Source organism: Leptodactylus fuscus, chromosome 5 (genome assembly GCF_031893055.1).
Source record: "Leptodactylus fuscus isolate aLepFus1 chromosome 5, aLepFus1.hap2, whole genome shotgun sequence".
NCBI classification, from domain to species: domain Eukaryota; kingdom Metazoa; phylum Chordata; class Amphibia; order Anura; family Leptodactylidae; genus Leptodactylus; species Leptodactylus fuscus.
This window is the reverse complement of record NC_134269.1, coordinates 38,189,353-38,205,699: the sequence shown is the minus strand read 5'-3', so window position 1 is coordinate 38,205,699 and position 16,347 is coordinate 38,189,353. Positions and strand designations below refer to the sequence as shown.

General features: G+C 45.2%; 1 protein-coding gene across 1 annotated transcript; it reads right to left on the bottom strand.

Annotated features, from left to right (window-relative positions):
* Nucleotides 1–999: 999 nt before the first annotated feature.
* Nucleotides 1,000–10,826, bottom strand: TMED4 (transmembrane p24 trafficking protein 4). The gene is made up of 5 exons (XM_075272945.1): nucleotides 10,608–10,826; nucleotides 8,167–8,267; nucleotides 7,661–7,786; nucleotides 6,432–6,578; nucleotides 1,000–3,891 (listed from the first exon to the last, which is right to left on the bottom strand). The coding sequence occupies exons 1-5, from the start codon at nucleotides 10,768–10,770 to the stop codon at nucleotides 3,742–3,744; spliced, it is 687 nt and encodes a 228-aa protein (XP_075129046.1). The 5' UTR covers nucleotides 10,771–10,826; the 3' UTR covers nucleotides 1,000–3,741.
* Nucleotides 10,827–16,347: the final 5,521 nt, after the last annotated feature.

Here is a 16,347-nt window from a genome sequence, read left to right as displayed (position 1 = left end):
GATATCAACATGTGTGTTTTGTGGTGTGTTTTGTTTTTTGCGGATCCGCATAATACTGATACACGTACGAAGAACGTTGCGGATGCACTTTGCAGATCTCTGCGGAATTAATTTTTAAAGTGAAATTTGTGTTGCAGATCCGCAAATTGCGGACCGCAAAAACCACTACAGTCGTGTAAGACCAGCCTAAGCCTGGGAACCCATGTGGCATAAATGCTGCGGTAAAAACGCAGTGTTTTAAAGTCACTGCAGAGTGGATAGGACGCTAGCGAAACCCATCCACACATTGCAGAAAAATACTCACTTTTCACAGCATATCGCTTATACCTACGGAAATGCTGATGGTTTCCCTATAGATATAATGGAAGTAGAAAGTCCACAGATGGTGCCTGTTGCAGCCTGCTATCTGGGGCCTTAGCCTAAAGGGGTTTTCTATGAGAACAACGCTGACAAACACTAGGGTCTAGGGTGTTGGACTAAACCCCCTCCATTTGATACCGATGATCTTAAAGGTGTCATCCAGTCTCTAAGATTGTTGGCCTATTTGAAGACTTGGGACTACAATAACAGGCACAGCCACGACCAAATGGACAGAGCTGTGTCTGATAAACACTGAAGGGGATGCAACAATTACTGCAGTGCTGCGGGGCCCAATTATCAATTGCTAGCCAGACCCCGACTGATCTGATATAGATGGGATGGATTATTATAGGGACAAGCTGTCAATATCAAAGTCTCGTAAAATCCTTTTAAATTATATGTTCGTCCCCGTGCTGTTTGCTCCTGCCCTATAAAAACAAAAAACCTACACCAATAGGTAAATTGACTTCCTATAAAATTTTCCAAGTGGATTGTGTACAGCGCTATAGAATAGGGTGCCACTATATAATTAACAGGCAATAAGCTCTTTCTACACAGACTAGGCATGCACTCCTACTGACTGTTTCCATTCCACACTCCGTGGGCCTCATACTACTTCCACACTGTTGATGACACAACGCTCCCATAGACATGGAAATATTATCTTTTATTACAATTCAGAATAGTCACAACTGAAACTTTATTCCTTTTAATCCCCAAGTTATAAAATAAAATATATTAAAGACATCATCTTGGAAGATGAGACAAACAGGACAAGTATGGGGGCGAAGTGTTAGTGCCGATCAGTGCTCTGAAGCTGCAGCAGTAGGGATTACACTTGCTAGGGATTACAATTTTTTTACAAACCCCCATGGAGATGCGTAGAACAGTCACAGAAATTTCTGTACAAAATCTATACAGTGCATATGTGTCTACCTAGTGGTAAACCCTAAATTTTGCGCAGGTATTTACTTTTCCTTCACTTCAAATGCATGAATCCATGATATCCAGTAGTAACATTATTCATAAACATGGTATACACTCCTCTAGGGGGCAGCATCCTGACAACAGTGACGTTTTTGAGTTAAGTTTGCCTCATATTACGAGTGGGCGGAGTCACATCCTTTAGAAGCGTATGGGGACATCTACTATCTGACCAGACATGTCCCTTCTCTGCAGCCATGACTCCTGAAAATCGGAACTCTTCTTGTTTCTAGCCCGAAACATCATACAGCAGTGCTATCCAATATCTATATATTTTTGTCTGCCGGTTATCAATGCTGACTCTCCCATTATAACGTATAAATCAGTCTAAAGGAACCCATCCAAACCTGCTGATATTACTGGGACTGGGATACTTATGTATAAGGGGCCTCATGACCTGAAGAATGATCCAGGTTGATAGATAAGTAGTCCGACAGTGACTTACTCCTCCTCTCACTATTCAGAACACATGCACACTTGGCCAAGCTGAGCATGCATGTGTAGGGGAGATTGCAAGGAATAGCTGAACAAGCATTCCACCAACATTTGTCATTTACACAGTCAGTACTATTGTGTCTAGACGGTCAGCATGGTGTGATAAATGGCGTACGTCACTAGGTCTTAAGGGAACTTGTCCTAGCAAAGATTCACTTCAACATTCAAAGCTTCATCCTACACTTATAGAATGGATGAAGACTGCAGAAGGTGGCGCGCACCTCATACACACAGCTATATAAGGTGCATTACCCACTGCCAATTTTGTACCAGGCCAGTGTAGAAAGACTAATAAAAGCTGGCACTCGATTGTCATAGTACATACCCTATACTTACATACACCCAGTAACAAGTCTTCAATGAAAACTTTTTCTATATGCAGACATTGCAAGTCTATATTAAGGGGGTTGTCCCGAAATAAATACTTATCCACCCACAAGATAGGTGTGGGTCTCATTGATCACCTTTCTATTCCTGGTATATGGGACCGACAGGGCGTGCCTAGGCAACCATCTCTCCATTCAAATAAGGGACATGGACCTCCATTTTGAGGATCAGGGACACCCCCAACCACCCAACGCGTGGGTAGGTACTGATTCTGAGACGACCGCTAAAATGGGGCATAAATTTACCACCCCCTGCCATATACAGTAAGCTGCAATATATCAACAGATATACAGTTCTATATCAAGCTGTCTATTAGAGTCTACATCTTTAGCAGCCATTAATCCATGTGTGTATTCAGGGGTCATCACCCAGCTTTACCAGACTCCTAATAACTAATCTAGTTATAATCTATTAATCTAGTTAGGATAACTTATCAATATCAAACCGGTGGGGGGTCTGACATCCACTGCGTCAATGCAGTTTCTTCACTTCTTGTGTCCTACGTTATACAGTGATTGTGTTTGGTATTGCAACTCAGTCCCATTCATTTGAATGGGACTGAGCGGCATCCAGACCACGTGACGTCACAGACCTGCAAAGTGAAAGCAGAGCTCATATGAGCGCCACAACCACATCAAAAACCTCTCCCAAATCTATCCAAAGGATAGGTCCTGAAGACTCCTTTAAGAAACTTTGACCCACAGACCTGCAATTCAAGAGTCTGGAAAAGCTACATGACCGCTGATTAGGAAGCCCTAATGGCGTCCATATTGGTTATTACCTAGCTCTTTCAAAAACAGATATCTACTTAGTGTTTTCCAACAACTTGAGGGAAGAGGACAATGCAGGGGCATATACTTACCTAAAAGGTGTTCATTTTGGAAGATGTTTTTCCAGTCTTATAAGCCAATGTTCTAGAAAATTAAAGTGATTTCCTCACAAACTACAGTGATCTTCTATTCACAGGATGGGGATAGACTTGTCTGATCGATGGAGATCCACCCCAGTGATCACAAGAACAGCGGTCCCAGACCCCCATGTGTAACCATGCGTACGTCATTCACACGGAGAACTGGGCAATCCCTATCCTTGTGATCATAGATGGTCTTACAGGCCTGACTCCCAACCATCGGACACTTAGAACCCATTCCTATAAGAATAAGAGCTATTATTGAGGAAAAACCCTTTAAGTACCTCATAAATTTAAGATATGGAACCTCACAATTTTATGGCTCCATTCACTTTACTGCAAAAACAGAAAATATATCAGGTTTGTTTACCAAAAAAATGCCATACCCATCCCAAAATGTAATGGCTGCCAGCAGATACGTTATCCAGAGATGACAGCAGGCAGGACCTGAGTGATTGTAGTGTGAACCCACCAAACTTATAGAAAGGCAAGGCCTAGGTGTGTTGGGCAGGAGGGCAGAAAGGGAACATAAAGTGGCAACCATTTGTTTTTGTCCATATGTGTGGGGTATACAGTATAGAGAGCTGGGCTTGGAGGTAGACGTTTCACACTAGTTTCTTGGCCTCGAAGAAGCTCTTAAGGTGTCTCATTTGCCATATGCCTGTGAGGATAAGGATAAGAGTCTGAGCGATGGACCACCACAGGACACGCTGGTTTGTGCTCTCGCTGGTTAGTCGGAATCGTTCCTCCCGATACTGCAACACAAATAAATGAATCAGTAAAAATGTTATATATAATATAATACTTATATATACCACACACACTCATAGTGTGATCATGACCATCCAATCTAAGACCCAGAATTTTTTTTATTTATTTTTTTCAAACTAATTTTTATTGAGTTTTACAGAATTTTAACTACAAACAGCATTATCTTTTAATACACTATAATAGAAGAGAATACTCCCTTTACTTTCAGCAATTTACTACAAATGTTTATCAAGGGGACAAGACAGAAGATCCAGTGATGATTGTGGGATTGAGGTAAATGGGCACCAGCGTATTTAACTCCATTCAGATTTCAGCACCTAGACTGTTCGGACAATCAGATTAACTCCCAATTTCTACATTTTCAAACACATACTAAAGACACATCTTATCAGACAGGCCTATCACAATTTCTAACGTAAACCCTTCCGTACTATAATTAGAATCCCCAAAATGTAACCCTCCTCTGTCCCCGCTCCCACATTACCCCACATGATATGAGGCCTTAATAAGTTTGTATAATGTCAGTATCCTCTATTACAAAAGTGTCTGACCACTGTATAAGCAATGCCGCCCCTCCTACCTCTTGTGTCACCCCCTCTACCTCATAGATTGTAAGCTCTTGCGAGCAGGGCCCTCAGTCCCATTGTGTGAAATGACGTTCTTTGTTATGTATCTTTCTGTCTGTATTTGAACCCTACAAATTGTACAGCGCTGCGGAATATGTTGGCGCTATAGAAATAAAATTTATTATTATTCTCCTTTCAGTATATTCCTTATATAGCGTCAATATAGGGTATCGCATTCTACATTCCCTATCAGTAAATCTTTCAAATGTGTGGGTAGAAAAAGGAGTGCTCGGAGGAAACTCACACAAACACAGGGAGAACATACAACCATGTCCTTGTGACTGAGCCACTCTACTGTCCATTAGTGACACAGAGAACTGTTTTTGAAGGGATTGTCCCATCAGATTAAAAACTCCTTTCCTTATGCTTCACAGAAAAGGGTCCCTCGCTCAGGATCTCTGTCTGTAACCTATACCAAAATGCAACCTTTTATATGGCCAGAGAGTACGTCCCCAGGGCTGACAGCAGATCACCAGAGTTAAAGAAACTGGACAGATTTAAAGGGATTCTACCATTAAAATCAAAGTTTTTGTCGATCACACGTAGGAATAGCCTTAAGGCTAAGGCCCCACAGGCCGTAATCGTAGCTCTAAAGTGCTGAGGGAAGAACCGCTGCGTGAACGCATTGCAGTTCTTCCTGCAGCGCTTTGAAGAGAAAGTTCACAGAGTTTTCATCCGCGAACTTTCTCTTACCATTATATCTACAGGAAAGCCGCCAGCGTTTCCGTAGATATAATTGACATGCTGCGATTTTCAAAACCGCAATGGTTTTGGAAATTGCAGCGTGTCCGCGCTGTGATTTCTTCCGCAAAGTGGGGATGGGATTCGCATGAATCCCATCCACTTTGCAAGTACTGTATAATGTCGCGATTTTTCCCGCAGCGTTTCCGGCCCATGGGGCCCCGGCCTTAGGAAGACTATTCTTTTCCTACCTTTAGATGTTTTCTTCGCGCCACTGTTCGGTACAAATCCCGGTTTTCGTCAGTAAGTAAGCGGCCATTTTCTTGTGGCCTCTGGGCATGCACAGTCAGCTCTGCCTGAGGCCTAGAAGTTTGACCCCCAGTGCCAGAAGAAGACGCACAGAGAGGCCATTCCAGATGAAGATGGAGGCGTTGCTGGAGATTTCTCTTGCAGCATTGGGGACCACCCTCAGTGCTGCGAGAGAACTTGTTTGAATGCCGAAGAAAACCTGCGTTTGTACAAAACGGCGGCACGGAGAAGACATCTAAAGGTAGGAGAAGAATAGCCTTAATTAAGGCTATTCCTACATGTGATCGAGAAAAAAATTTGATTTTAATGGTAGAATCCCTTTAAAGGGGTATTCCAGTCTAAAACATTTACCTCCTGCCCAGTGGATATGTAATAAATGTTAAAGGGCATTTCCGGACCCCAGACAAAGACTAGTACAGGTCAGGGTTTTTCATACTCATCTCTACTTTGCCCTGCTGTCCCAGCAACAGCATCTTGGTTCTTGGCCCAGGTTTTTGTTTCCAGGGGTCCGGCAATGACATCAATTGCCCTTGATGTGATCACTGCAGGCAATAACTGGCCTCAGTGGCCACATGGGCTAGTGTAGAGTGCCAGAACTGAAGATCAGCACAGAGATCTGCTACTGGGCAAGACAGATGAATGGGTCTTCTTTTTATATTTTAACCTGTTCCCTGCCCGCTGCTAACTTGGAGGTAGACAGCTGAACTCATCTGATTTTATTGTGCATGCACGACTGCTGCTCCCTTCAGCCTCCTCGATGCAGCACTTATGTGATTGGGGGAGGATGTGGGAACTAACTATGCTATTCTAGCAACCAATGTGCGATCTATTAGATTGTGATAAACACAGGTATTATTCATAGACTACTGTACAAGTAATGGAGTTAAGTAGAAAGCTCCTCATCTTACCCTCTGATAGTTCTGTTCCTTCTGGATTTGTTCCACCTGATCCAAGAGCTGTCTGACTCGAAGCTGTAATTCTGTTAGCTTGTCCTTCGCTGCAATCTCTGGGTAGTTGTTGGTGTGTTCTCCAATCTGGATGTCCAAATGAACTCTCTAAAAACAGGAAGCAAGTCAAGTTTTACCCAGGTCAGATACCCAAGGAGCTGTACCATCAAATTACCAATAAAATAAAAAAAAAAGTTCCGCACAGAAATATCACAATTACCTACAGGTTCAGAATATGGGTCCGGGCAATTCATTCTAGTGAGGCTTTGTTAGCCATACAGAATCTGCTGTATCCTCAGTGAATGAAGAAGGGATATCATTTAGGCTGGGCATAGACTTTCTGCTTCTCAGAGAAAACAAAACTCAGAAAAGCAGCATTTATAACAGTAAGAAGAGAGAGGAGAGAGGAAAAAGCATTAGATACAGTAAGCCCCTCACCACTCCATGCTGCTCCCATCCCCACCAAGGACAGCTATAAGAATGACAGTTCAGTACAGAGCTGCACTGAGTGGTGAGGGGCTTATCCGCACTCTGCTTGGAGTCTGTACCAGGACATCTAACTTTTAGGAAGCCTTCACACGGAGTTACTGTGTTTACTGATATTAAAAACACGTTCAGAATGAGCGCATAAAAAGCAGCTCCCATTGACTTGAATGGGAGCCGGCATACGTGCGCTCCCCATTGAAATCAATGGGAGGATTCTTTCCCTAATACTTTTAATGTGATACGCGCGTAATACATTGAAAGCAATAGGGTAAAAAGCCTCCCATTGATTTCAATGGGGAGCGCACGTATGCTGGCTCCCATTCAAGTCAATGGGAGCTGCTTTTTACGCGCTCATTCTGAACATGTTTTTACGATCAGAATAAGCACAGCGTTACATCGTGTGAAGGCTCCCTTACTGTTATAACTGCTGCTGATCATGTTCGGCTTTCTCTCCAAGAAGCAAAAAGTCTATGCTAGAATCCAGAAGCAAGTATTCAATTCCCCTGCACCACCGCCACAGGATAGCTGCAGAATTACATAATACCTACTGAACCCAATAAATTGTCTGAACTAGCTCCAATTTTAAAGGAGTTTTTCATGATGAGACAACCCCTTTAAAAATGAAGCTTTCAGACAGAGATTCCCTCTTTGTTGGCAATTACATCTGCATAATAATAATAATTTTATGAAGAGTGTGGGCTCACCAGCTTGCCTCCAGCAAAAAGAGACATTCTAGTAGAATTGGAGTGCAGACAGATCTGGTGCTCTCCGGGGGTGTGAGACGTAAAGATAAATCTGCCTTCTGAGCCGTACTGCCTGGAGAGGATGACCTAAAGAGACAGGAAAAACAAGAGTCGCTAATGTTAAAAGGGTTGAAAAGGATTAGAAAAACATGGCTGCTGTCTTCCAGAAACCCAGAATTGCAGATCAGCGCCTCTGAAGTGAATTGGGCAGATCAGCAATACCACACACAACCTGTGGACAGGACAAGGTACTGGGATTAGGTTATAGCTCAATTTTGTGCTGACTCTTTTAAGACTCCTTTAATGCAAATTGCATGGTGTAACTGGCAGAACCAGAGTCAATTGGGATTGTCAGACACCGCTCGATCTGGCACTTCATTATTTTCCATTTCCTACTTCTCTGATTTTCCAGAAAACCAGAAATGAATCCAGCCTACAAGATGGTGGAAAAAACAGTCTCGCTTTACCTTGCTATCTGGGTCTTTCACCTCAACATGCATGCCCAGACCTGGTGTAGAGGGCAGGAAAGATTCGGCTTGTTTGTCCCATAGCTGAGTCTTGTAGTTTCCTGAAATTAAAAAAACAAAAATAACCCCACGGCCTTATACATGACCAAATCAACTGCAAGTAAATCAGACTTCACAAGGTATCCTACATTAGAATGGCATGGGACAGTTCACACAGACATGTTTGGTTCCAAACATTTGGGAGTATATAGCCTTCTGCGTGTAAGGATTTTAAACAGATAAGAGGATTACACCTTCTCTTTAATACTTTCTCACTCCTGATTTAGTTAAAGGAAACTCTTAGAAAAACAGCACAATGTGAACAAGGACTTTTAGATTTTGATTGTCTGTGTCTACATCTGTTTGCAGCAGATTCTGTTGCAGAAAAAAAGTCTTATGGAAGAAACAGGGGTAGAGTTTGGGGATCCCCCCCCCATTCATGGCCACATTTTGTAGCACATTCCAAACAGTAGAGACTTATGATTATTTTGATCTCCCTAATACACAGGGATGATATGCACACAGTGATGTCACATTGCAGGGACGATGCACACCGTGATGCCACAACAATTCAATAGTGCACTGCAGTGATGACACCGCACAGGGATCAGGCGCCCAGTGATGTCACCGCACAGGGATCAGGCGCCCAGTGATGTCACCGCACAGGGATCAGGCGCCCAATGATGTCACCGCACAGGGATCACGCGCCCAGTGATGTCACCGCACAGGGATCAGGCGCCCAGTGATGACACCGCACAGGGATCAGGCGCCCAGTGATGTCACCGCACAGGGATCACGCGCCCAGTGATGTCACCGCACAGGGATCAGGCGCCCAGTGATGTCACCGCACAGGGATCAGGCGCCCAGTGATGTCACCGCACAGGGATCAGGCACCCAGTGATGTCACCGCACAGGGATCAGGCGCCCAGTGATGTCACCGCACAGGGATCAGGCGCCCAGTGATGTCACCGCACAGGGATCAGGCGCCCAGTGATGTCACCGCACAGGGATCAGGCGCCCAGTGATGACACCGCACAGGGATCAGGCGCCCAGTGATGACACCGCACAGGGATCAGGCGCCCAGTGATGACACCGCACAGGGATCAGGCGCCCAGTGATGACACCGCACAGGGATCAGGCGCCCAGTGATGACACCGCACAGGGATCAGGCGCCCAGTGATGACACCGCGCAGGGATCAGGCGCCCAGTGATGACACCGCGCAGGGATCAGGCGCCCAGTGATGACACCGCGCAGGGATCAGGCGCCCAGTGATGTCACCGCACAGGGATCAGGCGCCCAGTGATGTCACCGCGCAGGGATCAGGCGCCCAGTGATGTCACCGCGCAGGGATCAGGCGCCCAGTGATGTCACCGCGCAGGGATCAGGCGCCCAGTGATGTCACCGCGCAGGGATCAGGCGCCCAGTGATGTCACCGCGCAGGGATCAGGCGCCCAGTGATGTCACCGCGCAGGGATCAGGCGCCCAGTGATGTCACCGCGCAGGGATCAGGCGCCCAGTGATGTCACCGCGCAGGGATCAGGCGCCCAGTGATGACACCGCGCAGGGATCAGGCGCCTAGTGATGTCACCGCGCAGGGATCAGGCGCCCAGTGATGTCACCGCGCAGGGATCAGGCGCCCAGTGATGTCACCGCGCAGGGATCAGGCGCCCAGTGATGTCACCGCACAGGGATCAGGCGCCCAGTGATGTCACCGCGCAGGGATCAGGCACCCAGTGATGTCACCGCGCAGGGATCAGGCGCCCAGTGATGTCACCGCGCAGGGATCAGGCGCCCAGTGATGTCACCGCGCAGGGATCAGGCGCCCAGTGATGTCACCGCGCAGGGATCAGGCGCCCAGTGATGTCACCGCGCAGGGATCAGGCGCCCAGTGATGTCACCGCGCAGGGATCAGGCGCCCAGTGATGTCACCGCGCAGGGATCAGGCGCCCAGTGATGTCACCGCGCAGGGATCAGGCGCCCAGTGATGTCACCGCGCAGGGATCATCCATACTATAAGGCTGCAATCATTTATCCCCATTCCTAGGTATCACTGACTGCTCCCTATATATCTATTATTCTGCCTATTTCTCTCTGTTATCTGCCAGGTGTATCTGGGATTAGATTTAGGTGTTGCCATTTTTGTCATGCACTAACTACTTTATACCACAAGCCCCGTACTGACAATCCCCTATAGATGATATACCCGACACATTATTATAGGTGTGCTGCCCCTTTAATTTCAAGCCAAACAACTTTTTAACCCCGTTTCCACGGAAACAACATCCCAAACACACGGCGCGTCACCCAATGCTGTTACTTTACGATATTCAGGTTGCCATAGCAACATAGTGACTCATTAACCCTGTGTGCCCCAGCGCGGAGCTGCACCTGCCGCTCTCACCTATCACCATGGTCTCATCCGGGATCTCCTCAATGAAGCAGCGCTTCTCCGTCTCCCCGATGTGAAAATACAGGCCCCGGGACAGGCCGAGGTGCAGCAACAGCACAAGCAGGGCAAGTGGTCCGTGTCTGAGGGAGCCACAGCCCGGGGCGAGGGGAGACATGACTGACAGGACAGCTAGTACACAGGTGTGCGCTCACAGCGGGCTCCTGCGTGTCACGCCTCCATCCGGAAAGTAATAGTGATTACTGATTGGCTCCATGCTGCCCAGAGGCGGGGCTAAACCGTACTCAGAGCGAGGCTTGGCCCGGAAAACTGCAACGTCACCACTGGCTAGAAGAGTACGTCATCCTACAGCGGCCATATTGGTATCCTGGTGGCCGTGACGTCACTGGCAGCAGCCATTGTTTATTATTGGGCATTTTGGTTGTAATTATAAAAAATACAATAATTGTTATACAAAGTCTAATGTCACAACTGTCCTCAGGGCTTCTTTCATTAATTTTGCTGCTGAAAATGCTGACACTTGAAGCTGCTGGGCCCCAGTGCAGAATCTGTAATGGGGCCTCTAGGTACCTTGCGCCTTTTACAATAGTGGAATAGTATATTTGGCTAAGAGCCCCTCATGGGGTGTTCTTTTTCTCCTGCCTGAATGTAGGAGTCACTAATGGTGGACAGTGCTCTCATTCACGTCAATGGGAGCACCAGACATAGCTGAAGTACAGCACCTGGCTATCTCTGGCATTCTTGAGATCAATGGGAATCTCAGCGATCAGGCCCCAGTCGATCAGTTATTTATCCTCTATCCTAATGTTTCGCAAAGTGTGCTCCACGGAGCGCGAACCATCTGCAGGTGCTCCACGATATGGCGATAATAAATGGTTAACAAGAAAAAATACCGCATATACTCGAGTATAAGCCACATTTTTCAGCCCAGTTTTTGTGCTGAAAAAGCCCCCTTCGGCTTATACTCGATTTTATACAATTTTTTTTTTTTTTTAGGAGGGGGGTCTATGACCAGCCACAATATTAATGTATAGAATGTCCCATAAAATAGTGCAAAAAAAAAAAAAAGTTGTAAATCCCTCCTTTCCCTAGAATACATACAAAACTAGAAAATGACTGTGACACACTTACACATTATGCAAACCAGGACCAATCCACCCAATTCAATATCCAGAATAGGGGGTAAAGAAATAGATCCGCGCTTACCCTCAGAAGATCTTTATTCAAGCCTTAAAACACAGTACACAACGCGTTTCGGAACTCAGTCGTCCCTTTTTCAAGTGTCCATTTAGTCAGAGCTGACTAAATGGACACTTGAAAAAGGGACGACTGAGTTCCGAAACGCGTTGTGTACTGTGTTTTAAGGCTTGAATAAAGATCTTCTGAGGGTAAGCGCGGATCTATTTCTTTACCCCCTATTCTGGATATTGAATTGGGTGGATTGGTCCTGGTTTGCAAAATATTACGTTTTTATACGGTGATCCTGCTGCTACTGGATCCCTCTCTACATTGTCTTTTGTATGGTAATATCTACACCATATCAAAGGTGATTACTGATTTGTCTCTTTGCTTTGAGCTTTTAGCTTTAAGGGATAATGCACTAGGTGCCGCGCGGTGCTTCTCTATTTTTTCTAGACACATACACATTAGGTATCCCTGTGTTTGACAGTGCCTGGTCTACTGAATATAGAGGATCTGCAGTGCTCCTGTTCCATCGGGAAGGGGTTAATAGTAGCACTGCAGATACCCTATATTCAGCCAGGCTGAATTCCAAGTGGGGGGAAGAAAAAACAGTCCTAAAGCTCAGGGAAGAGGCAGACAGACAACCAAAACACCCCCTCCCCTTCCCCAGCACCGAGATACTACTGCACCCAAAAACTCCGACCATTTTATTTTTTGAAATTTTCCAGTGGCTGCTGCATTTCCCCCCCCTCTCGGCTTATACTCGAGTCAATAAGTTTTCCCAGTTTTTTGTGGTAAAATTAGGGGTCTCGGCTTATATTCGGGTCGGCTTATACTCGAGTATATATGATAGATAAATGTGAAGGGTTTCAAAATTAAAATACTGATTCACATGCACTCTTAATATTCTACCGGCACGGCACTACGGTCCGTTTGGCGAATATACAAAGCCGGCAGAGTAACTATTCACGGTTGGACGGCACTTCCAAACTGGTCTCAGACCGCCCTTTTCAGCTTAATATGCCGGTTTCGTATATTCACCGAACAAACTGTACCTACAGACGGAAGTGCTTTAGTCATCTTTCACACTCGTATTGTGCAGTCACTCGATCCTTGCTGTGTCAGTTTAGTTGGCGCAGTATTTGTAGCTATTTGCCATGTGTTATTCGAAAAACATTCCTAATTTGGTTGTTCATCAATGGATTGCTGGTTGAAGACTGGATCCTTCAGACAAGCAGTTAATACCACTGACACAGACCCTCTAGTAGGAGCAGCGGCTTCAACATCCAACAGGTATGTTCAAATAGTATGTTAAAAAGTTAAAATATGGATGTTGTGATTATCCAGAAGCAGATTTGGGTGATACGACTTTTCAATTGCAGTGTTGAAGAAATTACTGATGTTGAAATAATTCGACAGGCTGAAGAGTTTGTGGAAGAGTTAGTGACGCCAAATGTGCCAGAAGTGTTCATCGAACTACCTAGTACAAGTTCTTCTTCTGTGAATATCAGATCCACAGGAAAAAGATCAGTAAATGGAAATGCCAGGATTCCTACTTGGAAATTGGATTCGCTGAGACCAGTGACAACAAACCAACAGTTAAGTTCCTTATTTTTTAACTGCGAATGAAAAAGAAAAAATTTTGAATAAAGTGAACAGAAAATGTAATATCTAATATCAATTCGTTAGAAATCCCCACCCCCATTAATATAAATCGTTATCTTTGGCACCTATGTAGGTTTTAGGTAAAATATGTTAAAGGGGCTCTATCAGTGAAATTATGTTGATAGAGCCCCACATATGCGTGAATAGCCTTTAAAAAGTCTATTCAGGCACCGCTAATGTTATATTATACTACCCCCACCCCCGTTTTAAAATAAAACCCTAAAAAAGAATATGTTAAACTTATCTATCGTGCACGGTGGGCGGGCATTCAGGTCCGACGTCATCTTCAGCCACGCCTCCTCTTCCAGCGATGTCTTCGGGTCCTGTCTTCCTCCGGCGCTCACGAACTGCCATTGATAAAAAATGGCGCAGGTGCATGCGCAGTAGCATGCTTCTACTACTACTGCTGCTACTGTGCATACACGCGTGCCACAAAACTTTGTTTCCACTATTATTACGGCTGTTGCTACTACAATATGACTGAATGTTAATGTATTGAATAACATAATGATAATATAAAGCAGCTATAGATACATACCAATAAGAAAAGTCCTCTTATGTAGGATTGGGATACATGGCGATTTTGGCTGCAACTCCCATCACAGGTCCAAAGTTACTTAATGTAAGTGAAAGGAGTTGCATAGTGGCTTCTAGTTGCAAAGAGATTATACACTGCTGGATTTTTTTGCGACTAGAAGACATAACATCCTCAGAGTCGCAGTTAGTTACGTAAGTAAAGGAGCCGCAGGGTGACACAGTGATCTTTGGTGAGAGTCGTGGGCATAGTTGCCATGTAGTGCAGTGCCATTATTTTTTTAATCTTTGATTTTTTTAACTGGACACAAAGTCCGGCATGTCCAACTTTATGTCCGGCTAAAAAAAAAACGTTTTCCCCGCGGACAGGCAGAAGATGCACACAGGCGGTCACCTTTTCAAACCCATTCAAGTGAATGGGTTTGAAAACTGACCGCTGGGTTTCCATCTCCTGTCCAGTTTTGCGGGCAGAAGACGGAAACTGGCCGGATTGGCTAAACCGGAGACAAAGGTGCAGATGTGAACCTGCCCTCATCCTGAGTCTGGTGAGACAATATTGCTCCTGTTTTGTTTGTGTGGCTGGAAGTAAGCCACACGTATATTCAAGTTATCTGTTCTGTTTAGCTAGTGGCTCAGACGAGCAGGTATTTATTTTGTTTTTGCCTGAAAAAGAGGACCTTTCATGCATTTGGGTACAGGAAGTTCTATATACCGCTGGAAAGCCGACTGCGCTGAATTCAGCGCACTGTCGGCTTTCCCGATCTGTGCCCTGGGTGAAGAGCTAGCGGTGCCAGTACCGTAGCTCTTCATCGTCAGAAGGGCATTTCTGACACTCTGTCAGGAACGTCCTTCTGCACAGCAGCGCCTATAGCGATTTACTGTGTGAGCGGGAAGGAACACCTCCTCCCCTCCTGATAGTACTTTTCCATAGTACTGGGGGGGTGGGGGGGCGTTCCTCTCCGCTCACACAGCACAGCGCTATAGGTGCTGCTGTGCAGAAGGACGTTCCTGACAGACAGGGATAATACACACAGTGATGTCACAGTACAGAGATAATACACACAGTGATGTCATAGTACAGGGATAATACACACAGTGATGTCACAGTACAGGGATAATACGCACAGTGATGTCACAGTACAGGGATAATACGCACAGTGATGTCACAGTACAGGGATAATACACACAGTGATGTCACAGTACAGGGATAATACACACAGTGATGTCACAGTACAGAGATAATACACACAGTGATGTCACAGTACAAGGATAATAAACACAAAGATGTCACAGTACAGGGATTATACGCACAGTGATGTCACAGTACAGGGATTATACGCACAGTGATGTCACAGTACAGGGATAATACTCACAGTGATGTCACAGTACAGGGATAATACACACAGTGATGTCACAGTACAGAGATAATACACACAGTGATGTCACAGTACAGGGATAATACGCACAGTGATGTCACAGTACAGGGATAATACGCACAGTGATGTCACAGTACAGGGATAATACGCACAGTGATGTCACAGTACAGGGATAATACGCACAGTGATGTCACAGTACAGGGATAATACACACAGTGATGTCACAGTACAGGGATAATACACACAGTGATGTCACAGTACAGGGATAATATACACAGTGATGTCACAGTACAGGGATAATACACACAGAGATGTCACAGTGCAGGATAATACACACAGTGATGTCACAGTACAGGGATAATACTCACAGTGATGTCACAGTACAGGGATAATACACACAGTGATGTCACAGTACAGGGATAATACGCACAGTGATGTCACAGTACAGGGATAATACGCACAGTGATGTCACAGTACAGAGATAATACGCACAGTGATGTCACAGTACAGAGATAATACACACAGTGATGTCACAGTAAAGGGATAATACACACAGTGATGTCACAGTACAGGGATAATACACACAGTGATGTCACAGTACAGGGATAATACACACAATGATGTCACAGTACAGGGATAATACACACAGTGATGTCACAGTACAGGGATAATACACACAGTGATGTCACAGTACAGGGATAATACACACAGTGATGTCACAGTACAGGGATAATACACACAGTGATGTCACAGTCCAGGGATAATACACACAATGATGTCACAGTACAGAGATAATACACACAGTGATGTCACAGTACAGGGATAATACACACAGTGATGTCACAGTACAGGGATAATACACACAGTGATGTCACAGTACAGGGATAATACACACAGTGATGTCACAGTACAGGGATAATACACACAGTGATGTCACAGTACAGGGATAATACACACAGTGATGTCACAGTACAGAG